Genomic DNA, 20,419 nt, shown 5'->3' on the forward strand with positions numbered 1-20,419 from the left:
GGCCCTGGAAATTCAGCTTGTTATCAATTAGAACACCAAGAGCTTTTAGTGCCCTCTAATCCTTTTGCTCTATCACTCACAGGATGAGTATGGGGTGTACAATAAACTATCACTCACAGGATAAACCACCGCTCACAGGATGAGAATGAGGTGCACAATAAACCACCGCTCACAGGATGAGTATGTGGTGCATAAAGGGACCCAGTCCATGGAACTCACTCCCTAATGAATTGAAAGCTGTCCAACTTTTGGGTCATTCAAAAACAATACTAAAAAGTACCTAATTTCATCTTCATAGTTTTTTACCTTTTGCTTTTAAATTGCACTGTATCTATTGCTACCCAATCACCCAATCTTTATGTATCCAATCTGAACATCTTTACCATTGTGATCATTGTTGTCTTCTTATATGTGCTATCAATCTGCTGTATGGTGTCTATTAATCTAGTTTAAATTACCAATCAAGCTGTCAATGTAATCAATCAGAGCTTTAATATACCAATGTGCTTTAATATACTTACTAATCTCTCTCATCTCATTTTTTTCTTGCAATGTATCTGTTATCATTTTATTAATTCTGCTGGAATTCCCCTACTTAATTTACCTATCTGTTAGATTAAGGACCTGCCCGAAACGCTGCGCGTACTAGTGGCTTTACAAGATTGTAAATACTATGGTATGTATTCTCACAAACCCAATGTACCTTCTTGTATATAAATAAATAAATAAATAAATAAATAAATAAATAAATAAATAAATAAATAGTAAACTTCCACTCATAGGATGAGTATCGGGATTACCTTGAGGTTACCTTGAGATGGTTTCGGGGCTTAGCATAACCGTGGCCCGGTCCTCGACCAGGCCTTCTAAATAAAGTCAATAAACTCAATAAATAACTCAATGTGCTCAATAAACTACTACTCGCATGTTGTGTATAGGTGGCATACTCATCACAGGATGAGTATGGGGTGCACAATAAACTATCGCTCACAGGATGAGTATGGGGTGCACAATAAACTATCGCTCACAGGATGAGTATGGGGTGCACAATAAACTATCGCTCACAAGATGAGTATTGGAGTGCACAATAAACTATCGCTCACAGGATGAGCATTGGAGTGCACAATAAACTATCGCTCACAAGATGAGTATTGGAGTGCACAATAAACCATCGCTCACAAGATGAGTATTGGAGTGCACAATAAACCATCGCTCACAAGATGAGTATTGGAGTGCACAATAAACTATCGCTCACAAGATGAGTATTGGAGTGCACAATAAACTATCGCTCACAGGATGAGTATTGGAGTGCACAATAAACTATCGCTCACAAGATGAGTATTGGAGTGCACAATAAACTATCGCTCACAGGATGAGTATTGGAGTGCACAATAAACTATCGCTCACAGGATGAGTATTGGAGTGCACAATAAACTATCGCTCACAGGATGAGTATTGGAGTGCACAATAAACTATCGCTCACAAGATGAGTATTGGAGTGCACAATAAACTACCACTCACAAGATGACTTTGGTTGTAACGAGAGGTGGGGGAAATAGCTCTCTTCAGCCCATTATTCCATCCCCCCCCCCCCCCAGTCAACTAACGAGGCCGGGGGAAACAACTCTCTTTAGTCCGTTATCCCGCTCCTAGTTAACTAACTATTCTAGAGCGCCCCCCAGAGTTCCTACGGCAGCCTCTCTCGTTCAACACCTTGTAACCTAGGTAATGGATTACCTAGATGCTATGACTACAAGAATGTAACAACTCTTGTATATATCTAAAAACAAAACAAAACAAAAAAAAAACAAAAAAAAGGCGCCGTAACTTGATCAGCTACCAGCAACTCCAGAGAACTCTAGAACACATTTTCATTGCCACAAACGTATAAGAGAACCGAAAGGGAAGAAATGGATAATGAAGTAATTAGTTCGGTTATATAGACTATGTCTAGGTTACAGATGCAACTGGGAGATTGGTGAACCCCTACAGAGAGAGTGCATCTTCTGCCAAACTGTCACAGAAAAGCCACTACTTTACTATCTCCTGGAATGCGAAGCAACCAACGACCTTAGAAGAGCTTTAAGAGTCCCCGAATCTTGCAGTGGCCACCCTGAAGCCATCAACACAGCCACTCTTCTGGTCAAAAAAGGTGTCCAGCAGCTGGACATCCTTATAAATACGGTCAAGCCGTATCCTTCCCCGCGATATCAGCTTGACGATTAAATGCGACCTCAGAACATTGAAAAGATTTACTGAACAAAAAATTATACTACTTACAGGCTATTTATGCCCGTGCCATCTCTTGGGTGGCTTAATCTTTATCAATCAATCAATCAATCAGGTCACGACCTCTGTTCACCTGCAGCCGCCGCCCGTTTCTGGTCACCAGTACCAACGAGGACTTAGTCTGATTAACTCAGTGTTTCCAACTCCATGGATCTTACGCCAGCGCCCACGGTCCCGGACCTCAGCTTGTCCGACGTACTTGACGTTTGCCCCTCGACTTCCCAGCGCGAACCGGTTGGGTCATCCTGCCTCCCTCCTGAGGCTCTACGGTACAGTTTTGCTTCCCCATCGCTGGTGGGGTGTCTGTGTTCTCCACACCCACCTAGTTAGGGCAGTCCCTGGTGTTCCCGGCGTGTGCTCAGCACCGTGTCCCCTGGGGTGCGTGTCCGTGCGTGCACGTGCTGCCGCGTGGCGCGGCCTATTGACATAGCTCGAGTGCATTGGGGAATTGTGTAAATCCTGGTTTGTGTCTCGGAGAGCCTGCAGGATCCAAGTAAATTCAATAGAATTTCTGGTTGCAATTCTTATACCATGTCGTAGCTCAGTCGATTAATTAAGGCAGCGTCTGGGATGCTCTCGGACGTAGGTTCGAATCCTCGTCACGGACCTTGTGGATTTGTTCATTTGATACATCACGCTATTGTGATTCCTGTGTGTAATGAAGTAAGGGCGAAGAGGTAGAACGGCCTATTGACATAGCTCGAGTGCATGGGGGAATGTGTAAAATCCTGGTTTGTCTCGCGGAGAGGCTGCAGGATCGAAGTAAATTTAGTAGAATTTCTGGTTGCAATTCTTATACCATGTCTTAGCTCAGTCGATTAATTAAGGCAGCGTCTGGGATGCTCTCGGACGTAGTTCGAATCCCCGTCACTGCTCTTGTGGATTTGAATCTAATTTGATGATTTACTACGAAATAAAAATTTAGGTCTTTTCTATGGTTAGTGTAAGTTTGTTGTTCGACATTCATGAGTCGACTATTTTTAATTTACTGAATCGGTAAATACCCAAGAAACTGTTGAATTTTAAAATGCAGTTTGAAAAAATGATTAGAACAATTCGGAGGTAAAGTAAAGTAATTTACCTCAAGTAAATTCAGGTAAAGTCATGTATAACGTAGCACCAACGATCACATAGTGTGCCAGGTGATAAAGGCTCGAGTGATGAGTCAGTAGACACTATGGCAGCGAGCAGACTGAGCGTGTACACTGCTGACTTCTATAATTTTCTAAGAAATGTCAGACCAATATTTAGAATGGTAAGTAAATATAAGTTACATTTACCAAACTTAAATTGAAGATATTATTGCTAATAATAATAATTTTATTTATAAGGAGGTCCAATCGGTTGGTGAGTTTACATAACGAGAGCTCGGAACATTAGTGAAATATTTATTTATTTATTTATTTTTATATATAGAAGAGGTACATTGGGTGTTAAGAGTGTACATAGAAATGATGTTGATTTTACATTGTTGTAAAGCTACTAGCACGCATAGCGTTTCAGGCAAGTATACCATCTATGGTATACAAGAGTGCCCATATCTTCGCTGTTCAACAAATCTCTTAGAGTATCATACCTTCCCTGATATCCTTAAAAATACAAGAGTAACGCCAGTTCATAAAGGAGGCAATCCGGCAGACATAAACAATTATCAGTCCGTCTAATTACCACAAGCTACCACAAGCTACACAAAGTTTCCTGGCAATACGTTAGTAATGAATAAACATGATATATTTACTCATTATAATGTTGGTGCTGAATGTACAACACGAAAAAACATAATTTTAATCTGAAAAAGTGTCTTTTTATAAAGAAATTAGACGAAAATAAAGAGCTGACAGTCTCCGTGGTGTAGTGGTAAGACACTCGCCTGGCGTTCCGCGAGCGCTATGTCATGGGTTCGTATCCTGGCCGGGGAGGATTTACTGGGCGCAATTCCTTAACTGTAGCCTCTGTTTAACGCAACAGTAAAATGTGTACTTGGATGAAAAAACGATTCTTCGCGGCAGGGGATCGTATTCCAGGGACCATAGAATTAAGGACCTGCCCGAAACGCTACGCGTACTAGTGGCTGTACAAGAATGTAACAACTCTTGTATATATCTCAAAAAAAAAAAAAAAAGCTGGTGACGCCAAATCAAGTCGACGATCCAAGCGTTGGTTAGTTTAGTTTAGGTTAAGTTAGGTTAGGTTAGGTTTGGTTAAGTTAGGTTAGGTCAGTCTAACCTAACATATCATATTTATTCATTACTAACGTATTGCCAGGAAGCTTTGAGAAGCTTCTGTAGCTTGTGGTAATTAGACGGACCTACAATTACAGACCAATATCAATTTTGCCTATATTTTCAAAAAAATTGAAAAAATTATTTACAAACTGCTCTACTCCTATCTCGTGCAGTTCAACATACTAATTTCCTGTCAGTTTGGTTTCCGCTCCCAAAAGAGTACCAATGATGCCATTGTTAGTATGCTTGACTTAATCTACTCAGCCATTGACCAAAGGAAGTTTTTGATTGGACTCTTCATTGACCTGAGAAAGGTATTTGACACCGTTAACCATAACTACCTCTTACTTAAACTCCACCATTATGGAATCCGTGGCCTTGCCCTGAACTATATCCGATCCTATCTCAGTGACAGACCAATATGTAGTCATCAATGATATAACCTCTCCCATTCTACCACTAACTGTAGATGTGCCACAAGGAAGCATCGTAGGACCCCTCCTATTTCTTATATACATCAATGATCTGCCTAATGTCTCTTAACATTCTTACACCTATATTATTTACTGACTATACTACCCTCATCTACTCAGACCCCAATTCACACACACTAAATAATGTTGTTTCCGAATAAGATGTACAGTAGTAGGTCTTTTCTATGTTTAGTGTGTTTGTTGCTTGACATCCATAAGTGGACTTTTTTTTTTTTTTTAGTTCATTGTTTACAACAAATACAAATACAAATATTTATTCAGGTAAAGTGCATACATACAAGGTAAGATAACAAAAGTTGATGGATTTATAGATAGAGCTAGTACATACAATGCCTAAAGCCACTATTACACAAAGCGTTTCAGGCAGGAAAAACACTAAGACTAAATCTCAATACTAATTATACTTTAATCTCAATTAGTATTAAGTTTTAGTCTTTAGGCTTTAGCCATTGTATGTACTAGCTCTATCTATAAATCTATTAACTTTTGTATCTTACCTTGTATGTATGCATTTTACCTGAATAAATATTTGTATTTGTATTTGTTGTAAACAATGAACTAAAGAAAAAAAAAAAAAGTCCACTTATGGATGTCAACCAACAAACTCACACTAAACATAGAAAAGACCTACTACTGTACATCTTATTCGGAAGCAAATCAACAAGTGCAATTCAGCTTCAGATAAGCAATGTTAACATCAACAATAAAAATGATGGAATGTTCCTTGGCCTATACTTAGACAAGAGACTCAACTTTGGCACCCACATACAACACATAACCAAGAAAGTCTCAAGAACGGTTGGTATACTCTAAAGTCGGATATTATGATCCTTACTCTGCTCTCTTTTCACTATATTATGCACTAATTTATCCCTCTCTTAATTATGGTATTAATAATTATGGCATGGGTTTCAAACTCTGCAAACCACCTCAAGTCCATCATCACCCAGCAAAAATCTGCTATCAGAACAGCAACAAACTCGACTTTCAGACAACACTCGGCCCCCCTGTTCAAATTCCTAAACATAGTCTCACTCCACACATTCTCTTGCGTCAATTACATTTACAAAACCTTGTTCTGAAACTCTTCTTGGACAGATGTAATAGAACACATAATCACCACACCAGAAATAAATATATCTTTGAAATCCCCAGAGTCAAACTTATTCTGTGTAAACACACTATGCTAGTAAAGAGACTGGTCTATGGAACTTGCTCTCTAATGAATTGAAAAGCTGCCGAACTTTTGCCTTGTTCAAATATAAAACCAAAACGTACTTAATTTCATCATCATAGTTTCCTACCTAGTGCTTGAAACTCGCACTGTATCTAGTGCGAGTTTTCCCAATTCCTCAAAATATGTACCTATGCCATACAACTTTAAAATTGTAATCATTGCTGTTATATCATGTTATACACATAGTTTTGTTACATTATATCTTACAATAATCCTCAAGTTACGCTAAACTGACCCTGTGGCTAACCCTTAAATTTACTCTAATGTACCTACCATTTTTCTGTCAAATATTTTATACAATGTATTTTTTGTTATACTTTCTTACAATGCATTTTTATACTGTAACGGTTCTATTGTTACGTAAAGTATGGTGACAAATAAACACAGACACTAAGATACTATATATATATATTTGGTCGAATATACAGAAGTACACAGGTGATACTTTGGTGTGAGTTGAGCGCACTGAGCGTTGGTACAGTATCTCGCAAGTGTCTGCTCTAGACCACACTTGAAAGTAGACTAGTTAATGTTTGCTATTCTGCTGCTTATATGCTCGGGCAACACCTCACCGTGTTGCCCGGGCAACGCCTCACCTCATTCATCTCCAAAGGTTGACAGGAATATTTACAATGCATTTGGAGCGAGTATATTATTGGGATAATCTACTCGCTACAATACCTTCTTACAATGTATTTTTGTACTTTCTTACACTGTACCTGTAAACATTTTTAATTTTGCTAGAAATTACCTGCTTAAAATTACATGTTAGATTAAGGATCTGCCTGAAATACTATGCGTATTTCGTCAGCTGCTCTTTCCCTTCCCGGAACCCCACTCGGAGGACCCGGAGCCGAGCCATCCCTCTAAAGCGCCAGCCTCAATAAAAAGCCGGGGGTACCCGAAAAAAAAAGGAAGGGGGCCCACTGGTCAGACCCATGCACATTGGCAGGAGGAACAAGCTCAAATGCCTCTGCCACCACTCTAAAAGGGGTGCCTCTGCCACTACTCCCAAAACCACCCGAGTCTCAACACCAACTAGATCCTGCCCCGCCTCCAAATGGGGCAGGAGCTGGGTTGATGGGTTGGAGCTGGAAGCAGGAGGGATGGGGGTGGGGTGGGGGGGAACGGATGCACAACAGAAGGGGAAGGATGGGTGGAAGGTACCAAAGTCGAAGCGACTCCCACCCCCAGGCCCGGATCCCTAAAACTAAAACAGGGCAGTCTTTGGGCATCCGGGGAAGCAACCAATCCAGCGCGTTGCAGCAACTAGAACCTAGCATGCAACGCTGCTGCTGCCTGCACCCACAGATCATGATCGGTAGTGAGGGTGAACTAGAGCACATACCAACAAATGTCGCACGACTCCGGGTCAAAAGAGTTGCCGACTCTACAGGCAGCATGGTGTACGCACAACTGATGAATGTCACCCTGAGACAAGGGGACAGAGCAACCATCAACCTTGCACGAAGCGAGGGGGGAACTCAAGGGTCACATGCATCGGACCACAGAGCCCCCCGTGGGGTTTCCCCAGGGCCCTTAGCCTTGATAACATGCTAAGGGAAGCCCAGGCAGGGTACTGCGAACCGGCACCCAAAACTACCAAGCAAATTTCTAAAGCTGAGCCCTTGAGACATGTCCACTCACAGGGGCCAAGCATGAGGGTACCACCAAAAACAGAGATATATAAGAGGAGGACCCTAAAGATAAAGAGGGAGAAACCAACCAAAGGCAGACCCCTACCTGGCAGGAAAAACAAAAACAAAGGAAAAACCCCGCAAGGGGACAACGTACCCAGGCAGAACAGAGCCAGCCGCTAAAATAGGTGATAACTAGCTGTGCAATAACCTGCACCCCTACCAGTGACGAAAACTACCTCCTACCCAGAGGCAAACAAGGGCATCAAGACCCCAGCTGACTCCAAGGGTGGCCAAGTACCGAGCAATAAAAGACACAGCAGAGGTAGACCCCAAGGTGACTTATGGAAGGAGGCCCCAAACCCCAAGGGCAGTACTTACTGGGCACCTAGGGGAAGGGAACCCTAGGCACATGCAGTCCAAGTACCGTAGAATATTACTCCTGGCTCGTGCACCACCTGTAGAGACAGACCATGCCACAATGCACAGAAACTGAAACCAAAGCAGGAGCCAGAGGCCCACGACCTGCCAGTATCACATCAGCCAGGAACTGGTGGGCGGATTGCCGGCGTAAGGGTCTGGGTCTCCCCCTTTCCCCTCCCCAAAAGGGGGTGGTTACGAGTACAACGGAGCGGTGGCGTGATGACGTTATGCTTATTTGCTAATTTTCGTTTGGGGAAATTCTGCCCACTCGTTCAGCTTTCAGTAGCAATTTTTCACCAGGCGCCCCAAAACAAGGTTTATTTTGGGGCACCTACCTTTCTGGGTGCCAGACCCAGTCAATAGCAGAAACAATGTTTTCAACCACATGGAGGCCATTGCTATAGGCCATTGCTCCTCATGCCTCTCTGTAGGGGCCAGGTTCTGGCCGTGATCCCTGGTAAGCAAGAACTCCATTGACTGATGCCAAAAAGTTATACATATCCATATCATCCTGGATAGCTCTGGGGAGACGACGGGGCTCTCCCCAGAAAGCAAAAATTATATTTTGTTTTATGCACACTAGGAGATTGCCAAGTCTTATGGGGGCCATTTGATCTATGCCCACATTAATCTTTTGACAAGCTACTTAAAGGAATGGACTTTAATCATGTTCAGAAGTTTATACATTCACCATTTCACTTTAGTTTACACAATGTGTGGAAGAACTTTATTTGTATATAATTAACAGAAGAACAGTGCTGTATATAGGCTTACAGTGTAATATATCAAACTATATTACAGTACACATAAATTTGTTCATGGGACAGCTTAAAGGAAGTATCTTGCAACCCACTACTTTGCTGTTATTTTGTCTGGTAAAATTGTCCAGAAATTGATTCAAACCTAATCTATTCACCAACATGTGAATTGCCAATACAGTACTTGCACAATTATTTCTGGCTTTTCACACCACTATGCACAATTCTCTGGGAAATTCACCCACAAACTCTCCTACAACACTGACATACCCCTACCACATGTATATGTACCCCGAACATAATTTACCTGCCCCAACAAGTCGCCCATTAGCAACCTTCACATGCTCTCCTAAAGTCATTAATCTTGTACTGTATCAATATTATGTACTGTATTTAGTACAGTATTTATATTTGTGGATGATATGTATGGGATGACACTATATATAATAATATTTTATATATAAAATTTAAAATCTTGATGTTATTGTGTTTTCAGCCCCTGCAAGCAGTTCACACATCTGCAGGTATTCGGGCCAAACAAAATGAAGGGCCACAAGCAAAATATTTCCCAGCAGTAAAGACAATAATGCTACCAAAGGATACTTTCACGGGCAAAATTGCATTCATCACTGGTGGTGGCACTGGTCTTGGCAAAGGGATGGCTACAATGCTGAGTGCTCTTGGAGCAAATGTAGTTATTGCTGCAAGGTAAACATACAGTTTGCATGTGTAAGATTGTATTAATTCAATATTTTCCAGCATAGTATAGCATAGCATAGCATTGCATAGCATACTTTATTACATGCATTGATATCATCATTGTTTTCTGTTATTAATAAAATAAAAAAAATAAATGAAAATTATATGGTCCAGATGCAATAGGCCAGAGGAATGCAAGAGAGAAAAAGTATAGTGTCTAAAAGTACAAAAATGCATGAAACATTGAAAGAAAGTCTAAAATTAAAAAAAAAAGTTAGGTAAAATATTAGACACTAAGAAAAAACCAGCATTGAATGTAACAAAACATCTCTTTCTGGTAGATCCTCGGTGGGTCCCCTGAAGCCATCTTGCCGAGATAGCTTCCTACTATTGTTACACCAGCCATAAAGTCCTGTTTGGTATAGCTACCCTGGCTCTCTCAGAGGTGGAGAGAGCATTATTATGATGATCCACATCAAAAAAGCATTTACAAAGTAAGTGAACAATAGAGGCACTATCAAAAAGAGGTCATTACATTCAATGCTAGTTTTCTGGAAAAGCATCTTGGTGGCTCCCTAAAGCTATCTAACCACAGAGAAGACACAACATGGTATAAACCAGAAAGGAGAACGGGATCTGCATGAGTCGCCAGGACCCAAATCCCCGTGTTTGAAAATCAATCCACAACATGTAGGCAGACAGTGACTAATGCTACAAACTTGAGAACCTTGTGGGTTCAAGGGTATACCACAAGTCAGTTAGCTTTAATGACACTGCAGATAACCTGGAAAAAATGTACCTTGGAACAAGGAACAAAGGAAACTAGATTAACAAATAGAGCGTCCACCAAAGCAGATAGGTGGCATGCAAGGAGCGGCAAACTGGTGTCATCGGGCACCACAAATGTTGCTCTCTTGGCCAGACCAATCGAGCATCAATAACCAAAGGACCCTTCCAGAAGCCAACTGATTCATTCTTAACCAGACAAGAAGACCACAAATGAAGAACTGCCCACTAGGGTCGAAGAACAGAACCTATGCTTCTGTAGGAGGGCATGATGCTCCCCAACCTAATAACTGGAGGCGAGAGCCAACAAAAACACCTTAAGAAAAATATACTAGACTGAAGGGGCAACCATGAACTGAAGGGAAGAAAGAGACACGAGCACCTTATCGAGAGACCAAGTTAGCTCAGGAGGAGCAAGAGCTGGTTGGAGGAGAAAACCAGACACAGCTTGCAAAATAGGGCCAAGGATACATCAATGCTGAATACAAGCAATAGTGGCATTGCCAAAGCCAAGTGATAAGAGGTGACAGATTAAGGCATTAAATGCTAATCCACAGAAAATCAGGACCAAAGGACAGGACCACTGGAACTGATGCGGAAGAGTGATGACAAAGAGAGAAAGAGGCAAAAGGAGTACCAAAAAAATTCATACAGTACTTTCTCCGTGACAAAAGACACACGTGGACCCCAACAAATTGGCTACCTGTACAAATAGTGGAAATTATTTTTCAGAAACTCCAGATGCATAGCTTGGTTGAGGTCGAACCAGTAAGGTATGTCACCGGGACAATCAGCTGAAAAGAGGTGAAGCTGCGGAAAAATGCCTGGGTAAAGACACCGAGCCAGAAGAGCCAAAAACCAAGGCTGAGCTATTCACCAAGGAGCCAGAAGGACCACATAGTCCAAGTCCAAGTTGTCCAATTTGGACAACATCTAGGGCAGCAGCTGAATCGGGGGAAAGAGATAGAGAAATCTCCCCTCAACCAGTACAGCCAAAAGGCATTCACTGCAAGAGCCTTGTGATTGGGAAATGGTGCTACATAGGATGCGTTGAGGTTCACCTTGAATCGAGTGTTGGCTTTGTGAGACATTCGGAAGGAAGCATCACCAATGGTCCACTCAGTGGAAATGGGACGGAAGTGAGATAACCCATTCACTAGAACATTGGACACACTCCTCACATGAACAGAGTGAAGACCCATACCCTGAGAATCCAGATGCCAAGCTACACACAGTCCTGCTCCAAAGATGGAAGAATTGAAGAATTCCTTATTTTCTTGGCCACAAATGAGACTTGTAGTTCAGGTAATGGACTTCCAAGTAGATGTCAGAATGAAGCGAGAGGACAGATTCTGTATGAAAAAGAAACATCCAAAGGGTCTGCCACACTGTTGCAAACTCACACACCGTTACATGCGCTTGACAGAGCAGACTTTACTACTGGCCCTGGGATGGCTGGTGAGTCCTAGTCATGAAGCTACAACCCAGTGCCGAGGTGTCCATGAATACATACAGGGAATACACAGTGATAGGGGATCACACCCCTGAAATGCCCAAAGAGATAGCTGATGAAGCAGTAGTAAATGAAGGTCAGTCAGGACCTGTAACCAATGTTCCCAGCAGCGGCAGAACAGTGACTGGAGCCAAGCTTTGCCCAGGAAAAAACACCATGCAGGCAAAATTCACACTTCCGCATAACTGCTTGACCGACTGACGAGACACCTGGGGCTGATCCAACACTACGAGAACACTGCTGCAGGAAGGAAGAGACACACTAATTGGGAATCCCAAACCTGGTCCAACCAGGTCCAACCAGGTCCAACCAGGTCCAGCCAGGCCCAAACCTGGGATGGAACCAACTAACACTTGCCCCAATTTTCAAGAACCCCAACCTAGCAAGCAGGGAATGAACCAAATTTCTGGCCAACTTGACATACAAATTGGCTGGGAGCCAAAATCAGTCAGTTGTTATAATAGGCTAAAAGACAATCCCCCAAAAGGCAGCCAGATCACAACTTCCACACATTAACCTGATAACGAACCTTGAAGCGGTAAGCTAACCTGATAAAGAACCTTGAAGTGTCTGATGCATCATAACAAACCCTAACTGGTCCCAGAACCTTGGGTGAATAGGGACAGGCCAGCACACCTCCTTGAGGTCTAGGGACACCATTCAGAAACCAGCCTGGAATACAGGGAGCCTAAACTAAAGTGGTCATGCAGAAGGTTGAACAGGGACTGAAGCTGTTCAGTCCAGAGAAGTAGTGTGTCTTTGGTCTGCAGTGTCTTGCTTAGGGAACACCCACCGAAGAGATGAGGTTAACTTAACCCAACCAAAAGTCCAACAGTGTCACAATGACTGCGGAATAAGCTGCTAAAGGATCAGTGTGATGGCCTATAAGCAGAACCACCCTTCTGCGGGGCATAGTGAAAATAACAAGCAGAGGAGGCAAAAGTTGAAGGAAGTGTGAGAATTCGGTTCAGCTGGAGGCCTAATGCAGGTAATAGCATATTTACTGCTAGGTGAACAGAAGCATTAAGTACTCTGGACTTAGTCAACTATTGTAGAGTTCCATCCTGGGGAGGGTCAGTTGTTTGATCTTAGGGGGACCTCTATATAACCTTAACATGTATGCATACACAGGCTTTCTGTCCTTGACAAAATGAATTAATTAAAACCCGAATATAAATTTGGTTAACAGGATTTCTGGCAAATAAAAACCTAATTTTTAAAAATTTTGTTTGCTTTCCTCGTAATTATTCATATAACTCGAATGACAGGTTAACTTGAATGAGGGGTGGGCCCTGTGTAAATTAGATTATTGAACCTAAACAATACTGTTCTTGCCAAGTAACCACTGTAATCTGTTCCTCTGTATTTTTATAAATATGATGTATTAATAATAATAAGCTGAAAACTTTTGAAACTATTCTTAGTTTTGAAAAGCAGGGTATAAATTTTATGAAATATATACAGTACCTGTGACCAGTTTTGAGAGGGTTTTGCAATTTTATAAAAATGTAAGAATGGGTACAGCATTGTGGCACTGAATATATGTTATAATAAAGCAACTATACAGAAATGTCTTGATATTTGTCAGGCGGCTTTCAGTACTAGAGGCAACTGCAAACGAGATTTCAAATGAGACTGGGAATTGCGTCCATGCTGTGCAGATGGATGTTCGTGACCCAGTATCAGTAGCAACTGCACTGGATGCATGTGAATCTAAATTTGGTGTTCCAAATATTATCATCAATAATGCTGCTGGCAATTTCATATCGGTACGTGACAAATTTTGCTGGTTCCTTATTTTCTTGGCCAGAATTTATCAAGCATTCATGCATCCACTTATGAAAGCTGTTCACCTTTCCTCAATCATGGCAGTTTTATTTACCTTTTAAACAATTTGAGCTTTGAAACGTCACAACCCAAGGTAATTAATGTTATAAACAACCTCATAGTGCTTCAGAGCTCATAAGCACTTTTAATAAATGTAAATAAAGCTTCTGTGTTTGAGAAAAGACGTACAGGCTTTGTATTTCGTTACATAAATTCTTGACGAATCCTGGCCCAGTTTTTCCGAACAATTTTTTTGTCCAGACATTAGGCATTAGTCAACCATTATTTGATTTTTTTTTTTTTTGGTGGTAGGTACTGCTCAGCTCATTTAACTTAATTAGTTGTCACCAAACCTTAGCTAAACACCAGACCTTGGAGACCTATCAATCACCTACCAGCAGCCACGTCCACAATCTGGCACGTGCTGAGGCCAAACATGTTGGTGTTATTAACACGGCATACATACAGTGCAGTACAGTATTTACATTCAGAAATTCTTAAAGTTTCTTGATATTTTCTCATGCATTGTCATGTCAGTTTGAAGAAACCTTGTGTCGATATATGCGTATTACTTTTATTTATGCTCTTTATCTGTTTCCTAGCCATCAGAAAGGCTGAGCCCAAATGCTTGGAAGACCATCACAGATATTGTATTGAATGGTACAGCTAATGTTACTTTGGATGCTGGCAAACGACTTATTAAAGCAAATCAAGGTTTGTAAAACATTTTTCAATCGGTTTGTATTCTTAAAAGAGAATTTATCCTAAAATTTGTGTACTTGTTGTTTTATCATTAGGGATGGATAATTCTCATTGGTGGGATGATTAATGAAATACGGTGGTCATGTTCTTCTTTTTTTCATTGCACTGTTGATGGATGTATATCTTTCTATACTGGACTAGAATAAAGATATGATTTGTCACAATTTATTGTTAAGTAATTCCTGATACAGTACTTATACTGTTCAAATTTAAAATGTTTATATTTTTGGCAGCATAATCTTATACCTACCGTGGCATTAATAATTATTTTTTATCCCAGTGAGCCCAGCTCTTGTACAATTGTGATCATTCTCTATAATATACATTTAATATTTTACCTCACTTTAGTGTTGAATATTAGTAACTTTCAGCTTTCTCTTGTACAATGTGGTAACAAAGTACAGTAAACAAAATGTTTTCAGAGAATACTTAATTTCATAATTAATAATTAATAATTAAATTATTTGACAAGTTTAGCTTATTATTTTGTAATTTAGGTGGTGTGTTTTTGAGCATCACAGCAACATACACACGCAGTGGATCAGGATATGTTTCACCGAGTGCTTCAGCAAAAGCTGGAGTTGAGACTTTAACAAGGTAATTGTAATTCTAGTCTTCATTTGAAAATCCCTGTAGGAACACGGATTTAAACAATTCATTTTGTTTGAAAGGATTTATCAAATATTGGATACACTAGATTTGCTACTTATGAAGGGAAAATAAGGCGAGGGGAAGGTGGGAGGGTCAGGCCAGATAGGCAAGAGATTCTCGTTTTCTATTTTTCTATTTGTAATTTAGAAAGTGGGGTTGGAATAATATCTTTTATCTTTATCGTCTATTGATACAGTAGCATATATTAACTTAAGCATACTACAACTAACTAAACATACTAACATATTAAACATACTGTGATGGGTTGCCACATACTCAGTATTGCAGCTATACTGAGCCAAGGTGGTATGGCCCTCTGGCGCATAGATTAAAAAAAAAATGCTGCTTTGGCCCTTGCAGTGTGTAAATTGCAGGTAGAAACAAAAGAAAATCAAATAAATAATTAAAACAGTATAATGAATATAACTACCATACCACCACAGCATCCAGCACACGATGAAGGATGGCAGCAGACGACGTTGCAGGAGGCTAAGGTGATCCAAGAGCACTAAGAGAGAGACTGGCTCCCTAGGGAGGCGGTGCCCTTTATATAGTCTGGCAGTGATGACTCATAGCTGGTGTCAACGTAAGGTGGTAACAAGTGCTGGTAGCAAACTGCTAGCTTGCAGCTGACAGCACCTTTGTGTAGATGCTGTAACATTGGTAGTTGAAGGCAGCAAACTGCTTGTTTGCGAAGGCTAACTACTGGTTAGCGGAGGCACCCAGCTTGCCACCGAGTCGTACCAGGCCATGCCAGGCCCTGGGGGGGATACGGAGAGGTGGCAGGACTAATGACTCATCTTGGCTGGTGTAGAGGTGAACTTCCAGTACTGAGACATTGAGGGTGAATAGAAAAGGCCATTGCCATGCACGGGATTCACGTGACAATACTTAAAGTTCACGGCACTAGCAAGGTTTTTCCCAACTCCTGTATATGCTTTATTCCTGGTGTGAGTGATGTTTACTGTCAGCTGTTGGGAGAATTGTTTTAATTTTGGTTTTGTTTAGTTGGAGTTTTTGAAAGGTTTGAAAATTAGAGATGTGTTGGAACTCATCTGCAAGGAATTGCTGACTATAAATTCTATATTTACATTATGAGAGGTAGAAAGAAAGAAAGCTATGATCAGTGAGAACTAAATACGTGTACTGGTACAATACTGTATATCCAAAACAACTTATCATTCTTAGAAAAGGATAAACAGTGAGCAATTGTCATGAACTTTTAAATTATATTAATAATGTTCATCACACAGTAACCGAGACCTTTCAAAATACAAAACTTATCATATAAGAAAACATTTAAATAAAGTGCATAGGGTCATTAGCTATCAGACACTCAACATAAATATGAGAGAGATTTTAGTACAGGGTATTGCAAACTCAGTTGTTAAATTGGTAATAGATTTTTTGTTTAACACTTAAGGGGGGCCTGGTGACTGAGGAGCATTTTTCCAAGTATGAAATACTGTAGGGTGAAAATTTTTAAACAAATCTCCCGTTATTTGGCATCAGCGTCATAAAATTTCATGCCACTACGTTAAGAAATGGATTTTTTACAAATTTTAAACAAATAAATGCGTGTGCGACAGGTGGCAACCGGTACTGATAATAACGATAACACTTATTTACTGGCAATTGGGGATAGAGAAATGCAAGCGTTCTCTCTCTCTCCTTTCTTTTTTTTTTTTTTTTTTCCGCCTTTGTTTCTCCTTAGTTGTGACTTTTTTTTTTTTTGGGGCCGATTTATTTACAGATTTCAAACTCTAATTCTCATTGTCTATTTAGGTTGTATTGATGAATGAGGGCCTTATCACTTATATATGGGCGATAAAGTTACTGCAATATATATGTTTCGTTACAAGAAAATATGAATGAAGGTAACTGCACAAGGCCTATTGGCCCATATGAGGCAGCTCCTATTTATATCCACCCAATCTCATTCATATATATGTTAAACCTACTGTTAGACAGTTAAGGGGTCCAGTGTCTGTTTTACAGTTACCCCTAATGTATCCCTATATTTAGTTTTTTGGGGGATTATTTTTCTTGACTTCATTTCAACACACATTGACCTACAACTTTCACGTATTTGAGTACGAATGCCAAGCAATGTTTATTAAAACATACAAGAAAATTCATTACAGTAATTAGAACTGCCATATTCATTGTCGATAACTTCAACTTCAATTATCTCTAAAACAGGAATTTCAACTTTGAGACCTGATAAAAAATTTAGGTTCTGACATTCTCACCATTTTTACATATTACGGTATGTGCCAAGTTCTTAGTTTTATAACATTCTTCGTGTCATTTAGTCATAAGGCCATAACGTTTGGAGTTATAATTTGTTTACGTATAAATTTGACACATATTTAGATGGAAACATTGAAAAAATGTTTTACAATAAAGTATACTCTCAAGCAATATTTTTATCCAAGAAACATAAACATTATATGCCATTCTGAGACCAACTGCTAATAAAATAACAATTGGTGACATTTTAAAATTTTTATCAGTAATTTGAAATTGTAATTTTTTCTTTTCTCTTTTTCTGTTCATGGTATGATGTTGATCCATTAGGAAAAGTTGGGGCATTTACCACCTTGAGGTTACCTTGAGGTGCTTCCGGGGCTTAGCGTCCCCGCGGCCCGGTCGTCGACCAGGCCTCCTGGTTGCTGGACTGATCAACCAGGCTGTTGGACGCGGCTGCTCGCAGCCTGACATGTGAGTCACAGCCTGGTTGATCAGGTATCCTTTGGAGGTGCTTATCCAGTTCTATCTTGAACACTGTGAGGGGATTGCCAGTTATGCCCCTTATGTGTAGCGGAAGCGTGTTGAACAGTCTCGGGCCTCTGATGTTGATAGAGTTCTCTCTCAGAGTAGTTGTTACCATGATGTACTCGCCACAAAAAATTTTAGTGTGAGCAAATTTCGGTTCACAAGCACCGGGCTACTTAAAGCCACACCACTTGCCTTATTACCCTGTATATGCAATAGTATTGATGAAGCTCCTATAGGCTGGTAAGGGGTGACAGGATTGAAGTACTGTACAGTATATATATATAGATGATAGGGTATAATAAATGGGATATAAATAAGGTTTTTAAATATAACAACACAAAATAGAACTTGAAATAATGGATATAAATTGAATACCTGGAATGGATTCTCAGAGCTCTTTTACTTCCAAAGCCCAGCCTGAGGCCAGGATTGAGTTGGGTAAATAATAGTGTGGAAACAGGTTTTGTAATTTATGGAATAAATTAAAGGGTAATAAACGAGGGATCGTTGGATTGTTGCAAGAATGTTAGACATGTATATGAATGAGTTCACATTATACTAGTAGGAACTGCCTCATATAGGCCAATAAGCTTTCTGCAGTTCCTCTTTGTTCTACATAAAGTCCTTACAATGGCATCAACAAAAGTCCACTAGGTTTGTTCAGTGTATGTAAGGGAGGCTACTCCATTATTGAGACGTAAATGACAAATACAAAACAAATGAAACACATTTGAAACAAAGAAAGATTGTTATAATGGAGCAGCCTACCTGCCGAACATCGAACGACCCTTTTTGACATTGGTTGTATTTCACGAATTTCTTTTTTTCTACAAAAATGTCAGTGCTTTGCAACATCTCAGCAGTCACCCCTTTATATCCCAGCATCATTAGCATCTTTAAACAAAAACAACATACAGTAATTTATGTGCATCGTCGGAGGCGTCCGAGAATGTGTAAGAAGCAGTGCGACCCCACCATGTGGTGTTGACGTTACTCAAACGAGCGTTCGCCATACGGGACGATTTGATGCCGATCGGGCCGTTCGTTACCCAAAATGTTCGCCTTTTGGGGCGATTGTTATGCAAGGTACCACTGTACTGCATACTGTATCTACATATGGTAGTTATCAGCACACTGTGTATTGGTCAACTTTGGGAATTCCTGAGTGGTATACCATATGGTTGCTTTGTTTCTAGATATCTTGGGAGTGCCTCTTGGAAGTGATTTAAAATGCTCTGTATGCAGAACTGTTTACTTTCTACAATGTATTTTCCTGGTGTTTCTTTAGGTTGCCAACATTTTCCAGTCAAGATTCTGTGCACATTGTTATAACATTATGGTTAATAATTAAAATTATTAAGAGTAAAATATTCATTTTTTATCTTTGGTGCAATATGTACTAAATGTTAAAACCTCATGACTATATTCTGTAGAGCATTACCTACATCTTCCTGTCATTAATTACTCAAGACTTTCTCAAACTATTTTATTTTTATAATTGTTAAACAGGTCTTTAGCAGCAGAATGGGGTAAATATGGTATGCGCTTTAACTGCATTGCTCCTGGTCCAATTGAGACCGAGGGTGCATTCAGTCGTTTGGACCCAAAGGGTGAATTTTCAGAATTCTACCACGAACGCATTCCAGCTGGACGCCTGGGAGAAGTGGAAGAACTGGCTAATTTAGCTACTTATCTTGTGTCTGACTATTCATCTTGGATTTCAGGAGAGGTATGTTAGTGTTTTGGGTTTTCATATTTAAATGCACAATATGGAATATTGTAATTAAAAACCTAGTGTTGAATGCCTTTCTGGTGGAACCCTGGTGGCTTCCCGAAACTATCTTGCTGAAATTACTCCCCAATACTTGGTCACATCAGTCACAGGAATATTGTTTGACTTAATTGGGGACCAGAACTACAACCCTGGCACCCTCACAGAGGAACAGGGAGTGAGTGACTGTCCGTCACCCCACTGGAAAAGCATCCAGAAATTGAGCAATGCTTTATAGACAACTACAAGGTTCAAAGAAAACAAAACATTGAAACTACCAAACAACTCCAAAAAGATTTAAACAATATGATTCAAACAAGGGATCCCACTTCTATTATGTTGTGCAGTAATTGGTCCCACAAATCAACAGGTCTTTCCTAAATCTAAACTTATCCAATTTGTACCCATCGTTTCAAGTTCTTTTTGGGGGAAGCCCCTATGGCTTCCCGGAGCTATCCAGGCTGAATGGATATGTACTCTGGCATCAGTCAAGGTGCATGGAGATCTTGCCTACCGGGGGACCACGAGCCAGAACCTGGGCCCCCTTAGAGAGACATGAGGAGCAA

The 20,419-nt window shown here is 40.4% G+C and overlaps 1 protein-coding gene across 2 annotated transcripts in view; it reads left to right on the forward strand.

The window, feature by feature from the left end:
* The first annotated feature begins 3,368 nt into the window (after positions 1–3,368).
* LOC123775311 (2,4-dienoyl-CoA reductase [(3E)-enoyl-CoA-producing], mitochondrial) overlaps positions 3,369–20,419 on the forward strand; it is a 36,125-nt gene continuing 19,074 nt past the window's right edge. The window contains exons 1-6 of one of the 2 annotated variants that reach the window (XM_045770351.2): positions 3,369–3,544; positions 9,560–9,771; positions 13,650–13,830; positions 14,491–14,602; positions 15,148–15,247; positions 19,592–19,811. In XM_045770351.2, the coding sequence (XP_045626307.2) occupies positions 3,467–3,544; positions 9,560–9,771; positions 13,650–13,830; positions 14,491–14,602; positions 15,148–15,247; positions 19,592–19,811 (903 nt within the window). In that variant the 5' untranslated portion in view covers positions 3,369–3,466. The remainder of the gene's footprint in view (positions 3,545–9,559; positions 9,772–13,649; positions 13,831–14,490; positions 14,603–15,147; positions 15,248–19,591; positions 19,812–20,419) is intronic. The other variant, XM_045770353.2, reaches the window with a different exon arrangement.

The sequence above is a fragment of the Procambarus clarkii genome, chromosome 70 (genome assembly GCF_040958095.1).
Source record: "Procambarus clarkii isolate CNS0578487 chromosome 70, FALCON_Pclarkii_2.0, whole genome shotgun sequence".
Taxonomy (NCBI): Eukaryota; Metazoa; Arthropoda; class Malacostraca; order Decapoda; family Cambaridae; genus Procambarus; species Procambarus clarkii.